Source organism: Neoarius graeffei, chromosome 28 (assembly GCF_027579695.1).
Source record: "Neoarius graeffei isolate fNeoGra1 chromosome 28, fNeoGra1.pri, whole genome shotgun sequence".
NCBI lineage: Eukaryota > Metazoa > Chordata > Actinopteri > Siluriformes > Ariidae > Neoarius > Neoarius graeffei.
Genome location: NC_083596.1, coordinates 15,342,632 through 15,358,087, shown reverse-complemented (window position 1 = coordinate 15,358,087; position 15,456 = coordinate 15,342,632). Strand labels below are relative to the sequence as shown.

General features: G+C 42.6%; 2 protein-coding genes across 7 annotated transcripts in view; one reads left to right on the top strand and one right to left on the bottom strand.

Moving 5' to 3' along the window:
- The window catches only part of fam222ba (family with sequence similarity 222 member Ba), a 222,570-nt gene extending 216,456 nt beyond the window's left edge, over positions 1-6,114 (top strand). For all 6 annotated transcript variants that reach the window (XM_060912365.1, XM_060912366.1, XM_060912363.1 and 3 more), the window contains one exon: positions 2,881-6,114. In XM_060912365.1, coding sequence (XP_060768348.1) covers positions 2,881-4,562 — 1,682 coding nt within the window. In that variant the 3' untranslated portion in view covers positions 4,563-6,114. The remainder of the gene's footprint in view (positions 1-2,880) is intronic.
- A 4,196-nt stretch (positions 6,115-10,310) lies between these two features.
- LOC132875796 (transient receptor potential cation channel subfamily V member 1-like) overlaps positions 10,311-15,456 on the bottom strand; it is a 35,103-nt gene continuing 29,957 nt past the window's right edge. Inside the window, exon 16 of the mRNA XM_060912863.1 lies at positions 10,311-15,447. Within this exon, the coding sequence (XP_060768846.1) occupies positions 15,341-15,447 (107 nt within the window). The 3' untranslated portion in view covers positions 10,311-15,340. The remainder of the gene's footprint in view (positions 15,448-15,456) is intronic.

The following is a 15,456-nucleotide window of genomic DNA, read 5'->3' as shown; positions in this document are numbered from 1 at the left end:
GAAATGAGTGTGAAATCAATTGAAAAATGGTTTTTAAAAAATTAATCTAGCTTGATACAGTTGAAGTGGCTGTTATTAGTAGGCTATTAAAAAGGTTATTAAATATAGCGCACTGGCTAGCAATGCACTGAGGGGTTGTCGCTGGCGCAACTAATCTAGCTAGATTAGTAGTTGGCTGTTTTCATGCTATATAATTTGGTACAAGATCAACGTTTTAAGTAAGCTAATGTTACACAGGGTCCACCACTGCAGTAGGTAATTATAACCCAAGTAACATGGCTAGCTTGTTTCTGGTTCTCAAGGGTCCTTTAAGAATGTCAGTGACTGCTGCTTAAAGGAGATACGCAGAGCCTTTATTTTAAAATACATTTCTGAGTGGATAGTATCTCCATCCTTGACTCTTGTATGCTGCATAAATGGGAATAAAATAAATATATTTTTCAGAGTTAAAATCGACCGCAAAGTTGGCATTCAAGCCGCCCCACTGAGCCAGCCAGCCCTGAGTGCGTGACGTCACAACGGGAACCGGTTTTAAGGCCGAGGCCTTTGACAGCTATAGACCAAAGTCATATGGCCCTTTTCCACTACCCTTTTTCAGCTCACTTCAGCTCACTTCAGCCCGACACGGCTCACGTTTCGACTATCTAAAAACAGCACGACTCAGCTCGCTTCAGCCCTGCTTAGCCCCCAAAACTCGCACGGTTTTGGAGTGGGGCTGAAGCGAGCCAAACCAAGCTGAGTGAGGCTAGGGGCGTGAGGAGACACTCCCCTGTGCACTGATTGGTGAGGAGGAGTGTCCTCACACGCCCCGCGAGCACGCTGGGATCTGTAAACACCGTAAACCCGGAAGAAGGAGAATTACGAATTACGAGAATTATGAAGCCTTATGCGCCTCGCCTCATCTATACGCTCTTGCCAGTATCTGTTGGTGTTGTCGGTGACAACAAGCCACAGCACCAAGACCAGCAACACTAACGACTCCATGTCCTCCATGTTTATTGTTTACTCTCCGGGTTGTGAGACTACCGCTTAAAAGATCACTGATGTCACTGTTTGCGCCGCCTAACGACATCACCTGACGTCCACCCACTTTCGCTAACTCCACCCAATGTGTCCACCCACTTCCAGCCAGCACGGTTCAGCGCGGTTGTAGTCGAAATGCAACTCCAACATCCCCACTCAGCTCGACTCAGCCCGACTCAGCACGGCACGGCTCGGCTCAGCCGCGTTGGTAGTGGAAAAGCGGCAATAGAAATAAATTTTTATGGTGAAAGTAAGAAATACCGTTACCAACTTGCTCAACTAAGACTGATTTGACTTCAGTGATTGTGGGTTGACTCTCATTAAAACAGGATGGGTGTTATAACTTATGCAACAGACATGTACATGCATGCATTTTCACTGATAAAACGTAAAAGGTTAATTAAATAATCAGATGAACTAAGACAATCACATTCTGAAGCAAATTAAATAATCTTATACCGCTAACTTAAACACACAATACAAGTTACATGTATTCATCTAAATGCAGATAAACAATGTGGTTTTTTTTTTTTTAATCCAAATGAGAGTTGGCGTTTACCCATCTGTGTTCTCGCTTCTTGAAGGCCGATTGTTTTTGAAACAATCGGACTTTCAGTTGTTCGTTCAGTTCTCCGTTCATTCACTTCTTCTACGTAAGGGCGAGATGGCAGCAATATCCAGTTTAGAAATAAGACGGCTGGTCCACTCATTCACTTTTCCTCACACTGTGCATTCCGCCATTACTGCTGGGCTCAGGCAATTACTAAAACCCGAGACGAAACGGGATGTCACCGGTTTTAGCAACAACTGCAAGGAGGTCACTGCCCGAGCGATATGCCCCATCCCGTTCCATCCCAGGTTTTAGCAACAACCCTCTGCTCACTCCAGGAGGACTGGTGCAACTGAACTCCCTTTCCTTTTCTTGTAGTTTGCTTTTCCTTTAATTGTTGATACTGCACCCTCTTTCAATACAGGCTTATAGCCAATGCTCCTCAACGTGGGGGGGGGTGATGAGCATTCATCTACTTCAACCACTTGCATGCACACCTTGTAATTAACCTATGTCAGTACGAGAGATTTCTTTTTAAATGTTAGAACACATTAAGTCATTAGGAGGAGGCTGATGTGCTGGATATGCTGAAAAAATGTGCATATGCATCATAACTTACCTCTACAATGACCATCAGTACTGTAGTAATTTCCTGTGTCGGTGATGTGTTCTCGTGTACACTCGGTCAGCAGTTTAGATTTGTATTCATTGGGTACATCTACCTTGCAGTACATCAGCCATGATGCAGCATCCATGGGGCAGACAGGTTTGCTCAAGTAGTTGCTTGACAGTGCTGTGGTGAGAACTCTCACCCTTCTGATCAGTATCCCAGTACCACTGTCCAGTGGGTTATAACCAGTCATTTGTTATGCACAATTTGACAGCCCCCTCTACTCCGTCCACTGATTGGTCCTGTGGTGGCCCGTTTCAATACTGGTCAAATTTTATTTGGGTTGGGCTAGACCTTTCTCAGCACAGCAGTGACCCTGGCATGGTCGTGCGCATGTGTGGTGCTTGCACTGTAGTGGTACTGGGTGTGTCTATCAGTTAAAACTCAAGGGCCTTTTTGTGGCTCTGTGGAAACTAGTAACCTGAGAATATTGGTGCATTCAGGTTCGGCTCCTTTCTTGTGCCCTCTGCTCTGGCTACTCCTGATCCTGTTAACTCTCACTCCTCCTTACATTGCTGTTAAAGCACCCCTTTATTGCTCCTTTTGATGCTGTTTTCCCTGTATTTGTCAGTTCTTTTGTTCACTTATTTCTTCTTTCTCTCCCTCTTTATTTATATGTCCTTCTCTGTGTCTCTAGGGGACACTACACAGAGGATGAGATCAGCCCAGTATCCGACCCCTGCGGAGCTGGACGCTTATGCTAAGAAGGTGGCCAACAGCCCGCTGACCATTAAAATTTTTCCTAACAGCGTCAAGGTCCCACAGCGCAACCACGTGCGGCGCACTGTCAACGGATTGGACGCGGGTGGTGCACGCTACAGTCCCTATCCCCCTTCACAGTCTGCAGCCAAGGCTGGCCTTTTGGCTATAGTCAAGGCACCCGTCACCAAGGGCATCATCAAAGACTTCACCGGTACACGTGTGACGATGAGCGCCCCTGGAAGTGGGTATGGCCCGGCACCAAGCACTTTAACCCTTCAGCATGCACCACAGCCGCTTCAGAGACCCCCACAACATCCACAAGGCCTCCCACAACACGGTCAGAATCTCCAGCCCCTCCAACAGCAACACCAGGGACTTGGGCATCATGCACCCTCAGCAATGCCCCAGCACCCACAAGGTATGGGGAGGACACAGCCTCTTTCCCACCCCCCTCCTCTTGGTCACCCAGGTCCACAGCCTCCTCCCGCTCTCTTGCTTCAACAGCAGCAGCAGCAACAACACCTCCAACAGCCTCCTCCGGGTCTGCAGGGTGGAACTAGAAAACTCACGGATGCCGATGCCCCGCCCAATGTGACTGTTTCTACCTCAACCATTCCTCTCTCAATGGCTGGCACCCTGCACCAGGGCCGCCAAGCTGATCTGAGCACCATTGTGCACCAGATTAACCAGTTCTGCCAGGCTCGGGCCCAGGGCGCTGGAGCCACATCCATGTGTGAGGGCCAAATTGCGAATCCAAGCCCCATCAGCCGCAACTTGCTTATCAATGCCAGCTCCCGGGTGGCCATGCACAGTGGGCATTCCAGCACTGTACCTCCAGGCCTCGGACACTCTTCTTGCACCATTGGAGCACCAGATAAATCAGTAGGCACTGGAGTGCCTCTGCACAACATGGGTGCCATAAACAGGATGGCTGTGTATCACAACGATTTGAAACAGCAGCAGCATCTGCAGCACCAACAGAACCCCCAACAGCATCCAATTTGTCACCAACAGCATCAGCAGATGATGTCATGGAACCAGCATCAGCTTGCCCACCTGCAGCATGTATCAGACGGAGCTGGGCACCCTTGCAAAACCGCTCCTCGGGACCCAGGCTTCCCTTGTAAAGGCATGAACTACCCCCCTGAGCTGTGTGTAGGGCAGCCTTATTCCCTCAAACCCCCCATGGATAAGCCAACGCCTTCGCCTCCAGTTGTCAACACCACCACCATGCCACCTGGCACTGTTGTGCACTACGCCAACGGCCAGTACTACCATCAGGTGCCCGTGTGGGGTAGTATTCTCCCAACACCTAACAGCGACAGTTCCAGTTCACAGGAGTTGCCCGCACCCTTCCATGGTCCGACAGGCAATGGAACAGGCGGTACCAACCCCACCCCAGGGGTGGACTGCGCCCCCACGGGAGGAACGGCACATTATCGACCGGCAGGAGTAGCAGGGGGAGCCGCAGTGGGGCAGACTAATCTGATGCAAACGGCAGATTACATGGGAGGGGACTTCCAGACGCCCTGCTTCCGAGATCAAAATCTGGGCCTAATGGGGAAGATGCCCAGGCCTCCCCCCATGGCCCATGGCCAGCACCCAGGGTACAGATAAGCTCCGACACAGGCTCTGCTCTCCACCTCTGTCCGTTTCAGATAGCCACACAAAATCATCTACTTTGCTCTCTGTCTTAAAATTACTTAATAGGAGGAAAAGCATTACAACACATCAGTTCACGTTAACAGTTCAGACAGCAAACAAAGTCATCACTGAAAACTGAAACATTTAACAAAAGCAGTGTTTTTCACTTTTTTTTTTTTTCCTTTTAGTCATCATTCTTGCAAGTGATCAATTTTTTTTAAAGGATTAAGCCCATTTACCTTTGGTTATTGGTTTCACTTTGTTTTCCCCACATCACTGTGTGACGTGTCTTCTTGGCATAGAAATACAGTCTGAAAGATGAAATGATGTCCTGAAACCAGGGGTTTATAGTTCAGCTGTAGGCTGAATAAGCTCAGTAATGCACTGTTCAGGAAGGTGTTTTTTTTTTTTTTTCCCCTGGATCAGGCCTGAGTCTGCTTGGCATCTCCAGATTACTCCCAAAATTGTTCACGACAATATAGATGTTATTCAGAGGGCTTCATCCTCTTCTCTAGGTTAATTTATTAATATGTGAATGGGATGCTAGTTTGCAGTTGGCAAGATGATTTCGACTGGATAACATCAGTGAAGTTCTCGGTCGCATATCAAGCCACTTAGACTGGCTGGGCTTAAAATGACTGAAGCATAATTTATGTATCAGTTACAGTCGAAAGTGCTGCGACAAATCAGGTGGTTTAACTGAGGTCTTAACTCGTTTAGATTAATGAAGTAGGCAGCATGATTGACTTGTGGAGTTCTAGTTTCTTAAGAAGCCAATGTGGGCTGAACTGAAAGGTGGGGGGACCTGCAAGAAGATCGAGCTTCAAGGGGTGCCGTTGTACTTCTGCTTCATTTTCTTGATATGAAAACGTACTTGAATCCGAGAGATGGGCTGTTCTCTTGTTAGATGGTTTGTTATAAAGTTAGCAGGACTAAACTTACTACTGGAGAAGATTGTGGATTGTTACTAATATCATTTAGAGACTAACTACAAACCAAAATTGAGATTATTTGATCCTACATTTTGTCATGTATCTGTTGAAATAACTTCAGTTTAGGAGTTGCTACTGATGCTCTAATGACATGTGCTTGAATGAATAGACCAAATTGATCACTTGCAAGATCGCTTGTGGGTAAATCAAGGAGGACTTGAAGTCAAAGGTGAAACAGCAGATGAATTATTTTATTGTACACTGGCTAATCTGCTATACTACTGTAACTTTTAAGAAGTGTAATGACTGTGTGAATGTTGGATGATTTGCGTGGGGATCGTTTTAGTGGAGGAGTGAGAAGGTGTGTGTGTGTGTGTGTGTGTGTTGGTTGGTTGGTTGGTGGATTTACCATCACCCACTCTCTGCTTGCCTCCCTCTGGAACAGCCCTTATAAAGCCTTAAGTATTTGGTCCTTGGACTTTCCTTTGAAAACAAGCATGGTTATTATGAAACCTATAATATTGATAATTATGAAAATGACTTCAAAAAGACTATAAAGGAACAGCAATTTTTTCCTTGTTTATTTTTATTAACTGAAGCTTTTGTTGAATAGAAAGCAATTCCTTAGGATTACTTTGCAACAAAAACAAGAATAATATTTTATTGTAATTATGTTTTATAGCTGTGTGTAGTTCTGGGCTGTAACAAAAATCTTTTTATTCCAAGTTTCAAAGCTTCAGTTTTGCAATTTGTGACTATTTATAATTATAAACTTGATTTTTTTTTTTTTGGTTATTTAATTTTTTTTTTTTTTTTTTTGCTATAGCTGTGAAATGAAGAGTCTAGAAGACTTTCTCATATCTGTCACTCTGTGGCTGTTGAGTGAATGAGCGAAAGCTACAGAGTGTGTGTGGAGAGTTGTGCTACTCTTTTTGTAATATTGTAATAATAAAATAAAGTTCTAATTTATGCTTTGAAATCCGCCTTCTCCTTCTTCTAATAACGCCGCACTTTAGTCCCTCACTGGACGTTGCACATATAGTTTGGTGTGTGTGTGTGTGTGTGTGTGTGTGTGTGTGTGGTCTTGTTACACTTTTTGTTTCCAGAAGCCACATCCCAGACAGCACCTGTGCAGGAAATGTTGACTGAGTGGACCCCCCCCCAATAATGCAAGCTGACTTGAGGCCACTGATGCACAAAATCCCATGATTCACTGCACTGAGCAAACAGTCAGAAATGAATGATGAAGCTCAGGTGCCGTGTGTGTGTGTGTGTGTGTGTGTGTGTGCGCGCGCGCAGCTGTGGGTTCTTATTAGTGACCACCAAAGACATTCATGAGGAATGAGTACACTACTTGGAGTCGGAATGAAAAATCCTCAGATGACGATCAGAAGTGTCCAGCTGCCCTAAAACCAACACTGTAGATGTTAATTTGGGGTTTTTATGTTAGAAAAATTCAGGAGATGATTCATACATGCTGTATTAACCACATCAGTAACTGCAGTTTCTTTACAGCTCACTTCTGAAACTTGATGGCTGTTTTCTGATATTTTTCAGCACTTGTCAAATTCTCAATTTTACCTCCTTAAGAGCTCTTCATATTTCATTAGTGAAGTTTGTTGGATGAACCTGTACACTTGTACATCTGTAAAATTCAGGAGCAGAACTTGCCAAGAATGTATTCCTGCCCAAGGCAATTTCTGAGGGGGAGCTTAATATATTCATCCCATCCCATGTTCTCAAAAAGTCAGATGCGGCTGGGCTCGGACTGCTGCTTTATTCTGATGTTAGAGACGGCAAGCGCAGTGTAGCTGAATTATCTACAATGCAAAAAAGTAGTAGTCAGGTCAAGTTTATTTGTATAGCGCTTTTAACAATAAACATTGTCGCAAAGCAGCTTTACAGAATTTGAACGACTTAAAACATGAGCTAATTTTATCCCTAATCTATCCCCAATGAGCAAGCCTGCGGCGACGGTGGCAAGGAAAAACTCCCTCAGACGACATGAGGAAGAAACCTCGAGAGGAACCAGACTCAAAAGGGAACCCATCCTCATTTGGGCAACAACAGACGACATGACTATAACATTAGCAGTTTTAACATGAAGTCAGTTTCGTTGATGTTATAACTCTTCATTGATGGAAACTTGAGTGCAAAACTGTTCATGACAACTGCAGTCCTAAAGTTAGCAAGACAACTGTAGTCCTCAGCCATAAAAGCATTACTGTAAGTGTCCAGAGCGTCTTCCAGGTGTAACCCTCAACTGTCCTCATGGGGCCGTCCTTCACAGAAGCGATGCGATAAAAATTTAGATTTTTAATAATAATCTAAATTTATAAAGTACGGTGTGTATATATAAAGTAGTAATAATAATAATAATAATAATAACACTCCCTGTTAATGTTATGTAGTTGATATGCACATCCAGATAATTTGGGGAAATCTACTAAGGATGTGTATAAAACAGTTTAGGAATACAAGTTGATTATTTTTCTATATTAGCAGGGCTTGAAGTGTTTTGTTTTGTTTTTTTTTATTGCAGCAATTTGCCATTAGTTATGTATTTAATTTTATAAATGAATGTCGCATCGTTTAATTTTTTTTTTTAAATCTGCCTACACTGATCAGCCATGAGATTATGACCACTGGCGGGTGAAGCGAATAACATTTCTCTCATTACAATGGCACCTGTCAAAGGGTGGGATATATTAGGCAGCAAGAGAACAGTCAGTTCTTGAAGTTGATGTGTTGGAAGCAGGAAAAATGGGCAAGCGTAAGGATCTGAGTGACTTTGACAAGGGCCAAATTGTGATTGCTAGATGGCTGGGTCTGAGCATCAACAAAATGGCACATCTCATGGGGTGTTCCTGGTATGCAGTGGTTAGTATCTACCAAAAGTGCTCCAAGGAAGGACAACTGGTGAACCAGGGTCATGGGCTCGCTGATTCGCACGGGGCACAAAGGCTAGTCCATATGGTCCAATCCTACCGAAGAGCTCCTGTAGCATAAACTGCTGAAAAAGTTAATGCTGACTAAGCACTGCATACCGGGAACGCCCCACAAGATGTGCCATTTTGGAGATGTTCATACCCAGTCATCTAGCCATCACAATTTGGGCCTTGTCAAAGTTGCTCAGATCCTTACGCTTGCCCATTTTTCTTGCTTCAAGATCTGTGTTCTTGCTGCCTGTTTTTGACAAATGCCATTGTAATGAGAGAGTTAGTTATCCACTGCACCGGTCAGTGGTTTTAATGTTACAGGTAATCTGTGTGTGTTTCTGTCCTGAAGTCTTTCCACCTGTGGTGGGAATCTTTGCCACTAGAGATTCTTTTCATCAACATTTTCACAAGATTAATAAACTTTGCTGTTATAGAAAAATCAGTCCCTTCTGACCAATCAGATTTGAGAATTTAACAGTGCTGTGCTATGTGGTGCCAAAACCATATATTCCCAAATATCATGTTATTTAAGATTTGTAGGCGTAATCCGTTTAATTTTCTAATGGAGGTCTGAAAAACACAAAATCAAATGACTAGGGTGGAAGGGGAAATAGTTCTCTCTCTCTCTCTCTCTCTCTCTCTCTCTCTCTCTCATATTCAGCAGGTTACTTTTAGCCTTGCTGCCATATGCACCACGACAGCTGGCATACAAATGGATGAACTGTGTCGATTTGAGTCAATAGGGCCATAAATCAAAGGCTCAAGGCAGCAGGAAATGGCGCAGACTGGGACAGCTCTGAAAAAGTCCAGGTCAGGGCGTATTGGTGCCGTCTGAAGCAAATGGAAATGGGGGAATTGTATAAAAAGGGCACAGCGGGACAGCCAGGTGAAGCTCAGTGTGAGTAATATCGACCGGGCATATATTCTCCCTCCCTGCCCCCCCCAAAAAATATGTGCAAAAGCCAATTATATGTGCAAGAGATACAAAAAAAAACCCCACCAGACTGAGCATAACAGCAAGAAAGAAAAAAATAATTCAACCATTACTGAATAGTATGCACAGGTGCATTCCATGAATTTCTGGGAAGTTTGCAGGTGCACTCTCAAGGCTTCCTTCCTATCTCTGAAAAATGTCAAAAATGCAAACTTTATTAAGGGTCCTTGAGAATCGCATCCACTTCAGGCCTTCGTGTAGGGCTGTTGTGACGCTCGTAAGCATGCAGAAAACATTGGTGACGCTTTACAGTAACCTTCATGGATAACGTTATGACTTCTGTTAACCAGGAACAACCACAAAATTCGGCAACAATACACTGACTCGTGTTTTTTTTTTTAAATGAATGAAGTAAATCAAATAATTCCCAATATTTATCAGAGTCTACAGTGATTACTATTGAATTCAAACATTAATTAATATGATGTGATGATTTGTTGGAAGTTTTCACAATTAATGTTCTATCATTTACATTCACAGCCCAGAGCTAATTATGAACATTTAATAATAATCGAGTTACAGAAAAACTGGTCAGTCAAGCTGGACAGCCATGTTATCCAGCTGGTAAGTTATTTTCCAGCTTCTTTATTATTGACTAAACTGATCAATAAATGTTTGAGATTTTCTCATTACCTCATTGTTATTTTCTTAAAAACAGCATGCCTGTATTGCTTTAGTAGCTGTAATTCAGAAACTGCTTCCTTTCTAGCAACACTTACCAGCTGGCGAAGACGCTCTGCCTTGCTTTGTGTCTTTGGTTTCATTACAAACCATTATGTAGAGTTTGTTACAGGAAGGGAACCTTAATGTCATGTACTATTTTAGCAAAATATTACAAAAAACACATTATACAGTATTTTCTGAGTGGAGGTTTATTTCATTTTAATGAGTCATAATTGCATCAATAATATGAATCAGATTCGTTTTAGAGAGCTAGGTGGATTCTCTTTCTACACAATTTCCAGTATTGGTCATAGATGGAGATTTCATGTACTGTATCTATGTATGTAAAAGATTTCTTGAAAAGATGAAACCATAACAGGTTAATGTCTAACCATATTTGAGAGATTGCATGGTTGACGACCAAGAAACCAATGAATAAACGTATATCACAGCAGCTCAGAACAACATCCATCGATCCATTGGTTATCTGTAGCCACTAATTCTGTCCTACAGGGTCGCAGGCAAGCTGGAGCCTATCCCAGCTGACTATGGGCGAGAGGCGGGGTACACCCTGGACAAGTCGCCAGGTTATCGCAGGGCTGACACAAAGGCCAAGTTTACATTAGACCGTATCTGTCTCGTTTTCTTTGCGGATGCACTGTCCGTTTACATTAAAACGCCTGGAAACGCCGGGAAACGGGAATCCGCCAGGGTCCACGTATTCAATCCAGATCGTGTCTGGTCCGGTGCTGTGTAAACATTGAGAATACGCGGATACGCTGTGCTGAGCTCTACCTGGCATCATCATTGGACAACGTCACTGTGACATCCACCTTCCTGATTCGCTGGCGTTGGTCATGTGACGCGACTGCTGAAAAACGGCGCGGACTTCCGCCTTGTATCACCTTTCATTAAAGAGTATAAAAGTATGAAAATACTGATGCAAATACTGCCCATTGTGTAGTTATGATTGTCTTTAGGCTTGCCATCCTTCCACTTGCAAGTGGTAAGTGACGCGCATGCCCGATATGCACTGGGATCACACACACAGAGGCTCAGTCCCGAATCACTGCTCGTGCGCTTCACTCGCGCGCTCTGTGAGCTGCGCAGGGCCGGATTGCGCACCCTCCAGAGGGCACTCGCTGTTCAGGGCGGAGTGATTTGGAGCGCAGGATGCCTGTGGAGCCGAGCGTATCCGTGTATTGGCGTTGCTGTGTGCACGCGAATCGTTTTACAAACGTTAATCTGATGATCCGCTGATACGGTCTAATGTAAACCCCACCAAAGACAAACAACCATTCACACTCACATTCACACCTACGGTCAATTTAGAGCCACCAATTAGCCTAACCTGCATGTCTTTGGACTGCGGGGGAAACCCACGCAGACATGGGGAGAACATGCAAACTCCACACAGAAAGGCCCTCGCCAGCCGCTGGGCTCGAACCCAGGACCTTCTTGCTGTAACCACTACACCACCGTGCCACCCACTCAGAAAGACAAATAACTTTAAAAGCACCCATTATGTCCTTTCCAAGGACTTGCAAGCAGCAGCTCCACCATACCACAAGAGGGCAGCATGACCAAGACTTCCATTAACTTCACTGTGCACAATGAGGCCATTCTTTATAGCCTATTGGCTAATCATCAACATTTACTGCAAGTGTACAATTTGCATGTTGAAAAATCACAGTATTCATATCAAACATACATCATGCTTAATTTCCATATGCATCATTGAGTAGGCTATAATATTTTCATCGTGTGGCTAAGAATAACATTTCTGTTTTACAAAGAAACTTTACATTAAAAAAAAATTAACAAGAAATGTCCATTTAAATAGCATCCTAATCTTCAAAAACACAGTTGAAGACAATATCAACATTGACATACTGATTTTAACTTGCATTTAAAATTAAAGTGACCTACATTTAAGTTAGCAAAAACTTTAAATGAAAGATGTGCCTCCAAGTTCATCAGTTATTTCAGATTCTCTGACCATGCATTTCGAGACACTATTAACCGTGCAAATCGACTACCTTCCATCTATAATCCTGATGTTGCATGGCCTGAATTTGCGTACTGTAACAGGATTGGATCTGATATTTCATGCAGTAACACTTGCCCATTATGTGTCCCAAACTAATTCAGATTTTCCAGAGTTTTTCATTCCCATATTGCTTAAAAGGATGTGGGAAAAACTGCTGTGGTAACACTTTCCACACTTTGACAAGCCTGAGCACTCAAATTAATGTCCAGTAGGTGCCATGTTATTTTGATATAATCACCCATAGACATATAAACATAGACGCCGCCTTCTGTGTAAAATCATACGTCATCCTCGCCACCATATTGGATGTGGCAAAGTGGAGATTCTTCAACCGTCTCTGGTATAGCGTCTAGACAGTAGCCGAGAATAAAGATGCCTCATTCATGTGCTGCGTTTAACTGTACCAACAGGTTTACCGTCCAAACGAGATCACATGGGATTACCTTTCACAGGTGAGACTGGAAAAATACTTTTCATTGTATTTGGTCATTATAACGTAATTTTATGAACAGATTTTTCTGACTTTGCGGCTAATATGAAGTCTCGCACATAATAGCCGCTCGGTGAAACCTGTCTCCAAACAACGAAGTATTTCCTTCGTAACTACGCTGATTGTTGTTAGTTGCTTAGCTAACTTTTCACATACTATGTAGGTTTCCCAAAAATAAAGACATGAAAAAGCAGTGGGAGACAGCTGTGAGACGGGAAGGGTTTTCTGCTACTCCGTCATCCATGCTCTGCAGTGAACACTTCAGAACGGAGGATTTTGACAGAACAGGTCAGACAGTCAGGATCAGAGAGGGAGCTGTTCCTTCAGTATTCAGTTTCCCAGCTCATCTCCACCGGGGAGGTGTAGAGTTATAAGCAGTGAGAATTAGAGAATACAGTGCCACACTATGATGAGCGTTTTTGAACGTATGATGAATGTTTTTAACCTTTCTGAATGTGAAGGAATCAGTGATGTATTTTGTTTTGGTATGACGTTAGAACCTGGCCGAACTCAGTTTGGCGGTCATTCAGCTCACTTTATTCAACGAGAGTAGGTCTGTGTGGTGACTCAATAAATAAAACAGTACATTTTTATTTTCATTCACTATTTCCAGTTTTTCCCCACTATTTCCATCATTTATCATATTCAGTCTTGTAGGTTGGTTATTGTGGCCTCAGGTTTTGGTAGCTTGCTACGGTATGCTGACTGATTAGCTTACCTGAGCTATCTATCGCGTATCTGTCGCTAGTTTGCAGTGTACAGGGTATTTCGCACACTATTTATAACCATCACATTAAAAGTTATATGTGTTGTTTTGATGCCTGTTTGTTTCCCAAATATATACGTGTGTGTCTTAATGGGTGAATAAAAGGCATCGAGTTAAATATTATTGTAGAAAGGGGCTTTATGAAGTTCAGTCCATTTACTTGCATTGGTTTACAGGGAAGATTTGCCACATCCAATATGGCGGACACTCTGACGTATCCCAGCAACGGGCCACCAGCTCAATGCGGCGTCTATGTTTATATGTCTACGTAATCACCAATGTACTAACAGTGCGTTTACATTTCATTTTGAGATTTGAAATCAAATCCTAGGTATAAAATATTTTTTAAAAATAAAAATGTATAGATGTAAGTTACAGCTATCTAGTACACTTGCTATCTATCCTACGTTTGGTTAGTATTAGTTAACCAAAGGATGCATTACATACACAAAGTGGCCTGTACAAATTGCTCTATCCACTACCTTGTAGCTTCCTGCCAATTTGTAATCCACCAACATGCAATGACAGGACATTAAATTAATGTAATGTGTATATGTTCGAATGCTACTATGAGAGCTTCTTCCATTTTTCCTGCTTCATTCCAGGCAAAGTTGTTGGATTACAGTGCAAATCTTGATGTTATGTTTAGAAGATAATAATAAAAATAATAATTTTATTTTTATTATTATTATTATTATTACTGTAGTAGTAGTAAAAAAAATCACTGAAATAGTGTTAGTTTGTTTGTGATGATTTTAACTGAAATAAATGAACACTGCTTATGAAGGGGAAAGACTTCTGTTTCACCAGTTGGCCGTTTCAACTGGGTTTGTCTTGTGAGCTGTTAGTTGCTGACCTCTATTGGCTATTATCATTAGTGGCTGAATATAGAAAACATTTTGTCAGTGCTAGTTGTGTGTTATATAATTTTTTTTTTCATTGGATATGAGCAATCAGGCAGTCTGATTGGCTACTCTACTACTAGGATATCAGCTCATATACCGCGAATAGAGAAAAACAAAATGGCAGAGTGCGTCAAGTCAGATATATCACTTTATCAAGTATTTAAAAGAAACAGAAATAGCTAAATAAAAGAATATTAGTTTCCCCCCACCCCATATCTCTTGTTCTACACTCCAGCCCAGTCGGTGGTGCCAAACCGCCAAAAAAGAAGAAAAGAAAATGGCGGCGCGTTACTGAACCAACTGAGGACGAAATAAAAACTACTCGAAAATAAAACCCAAAAAATACAAAAAAAGCAGTAAAAGTATTTGATGATAAGAATGTATTTTTATTTTTCAAGAATAATGATTATAGCATGTTTCATAAATTGCTCCTGTCGTTTCACCGTTTTTGTTGTTTTCTTTTTTTTTGCATTTTAAGCGGAAATTATTTTGTCAGACGTTTTGTATAAAGTTTTTATTGATCGAAGTTGCTAAAAATAAAAATGCTCCATTTTTCAAAATTCAGTGAATGTGGATAGAATAAAACAGTTATTCCACTCAATCTCGTTGTACACAGCTTATAGCCAACTTGGTGCTATGCACCTCATCAGCTATCAGCTCATGTACAACTCGATTTCATGGAATAACTGTTTTATGTATATATTAAACACACTGATCAGCCATAATATTATGACCACTGACAGGTGAAGTGAATAATCAATGTTATCTCATTACAGCAGCACCTGTCAAGGGGTGGGATATATTATTAGGCAGCAAGAGAACAGTCAGTTTTTGAAGTTGATGTGTTGGAAGCAGGAAAAATGGGCAAGCGTAAGGATCTGAACGACTTTGACAAGGGCCAAATTGTGATGGCGAGATGACTGGGTCTGGGTGTCTCCAAAATGGCACATCTTGTGGGCTAAATACAGTTTGGATGAGCGCTCAAATATATTTTCTATCGTTTCCAATTCTGTTACACTGGACTAAATGCCAGGCGTTCTGTCTCCTGGCTTGCCAGGGGTACACGAGTGGGGGGCCTCCGTCGGCTGATTTCACGCAGGAACCCACGCCGGCTGTGCTCTGGAGAGA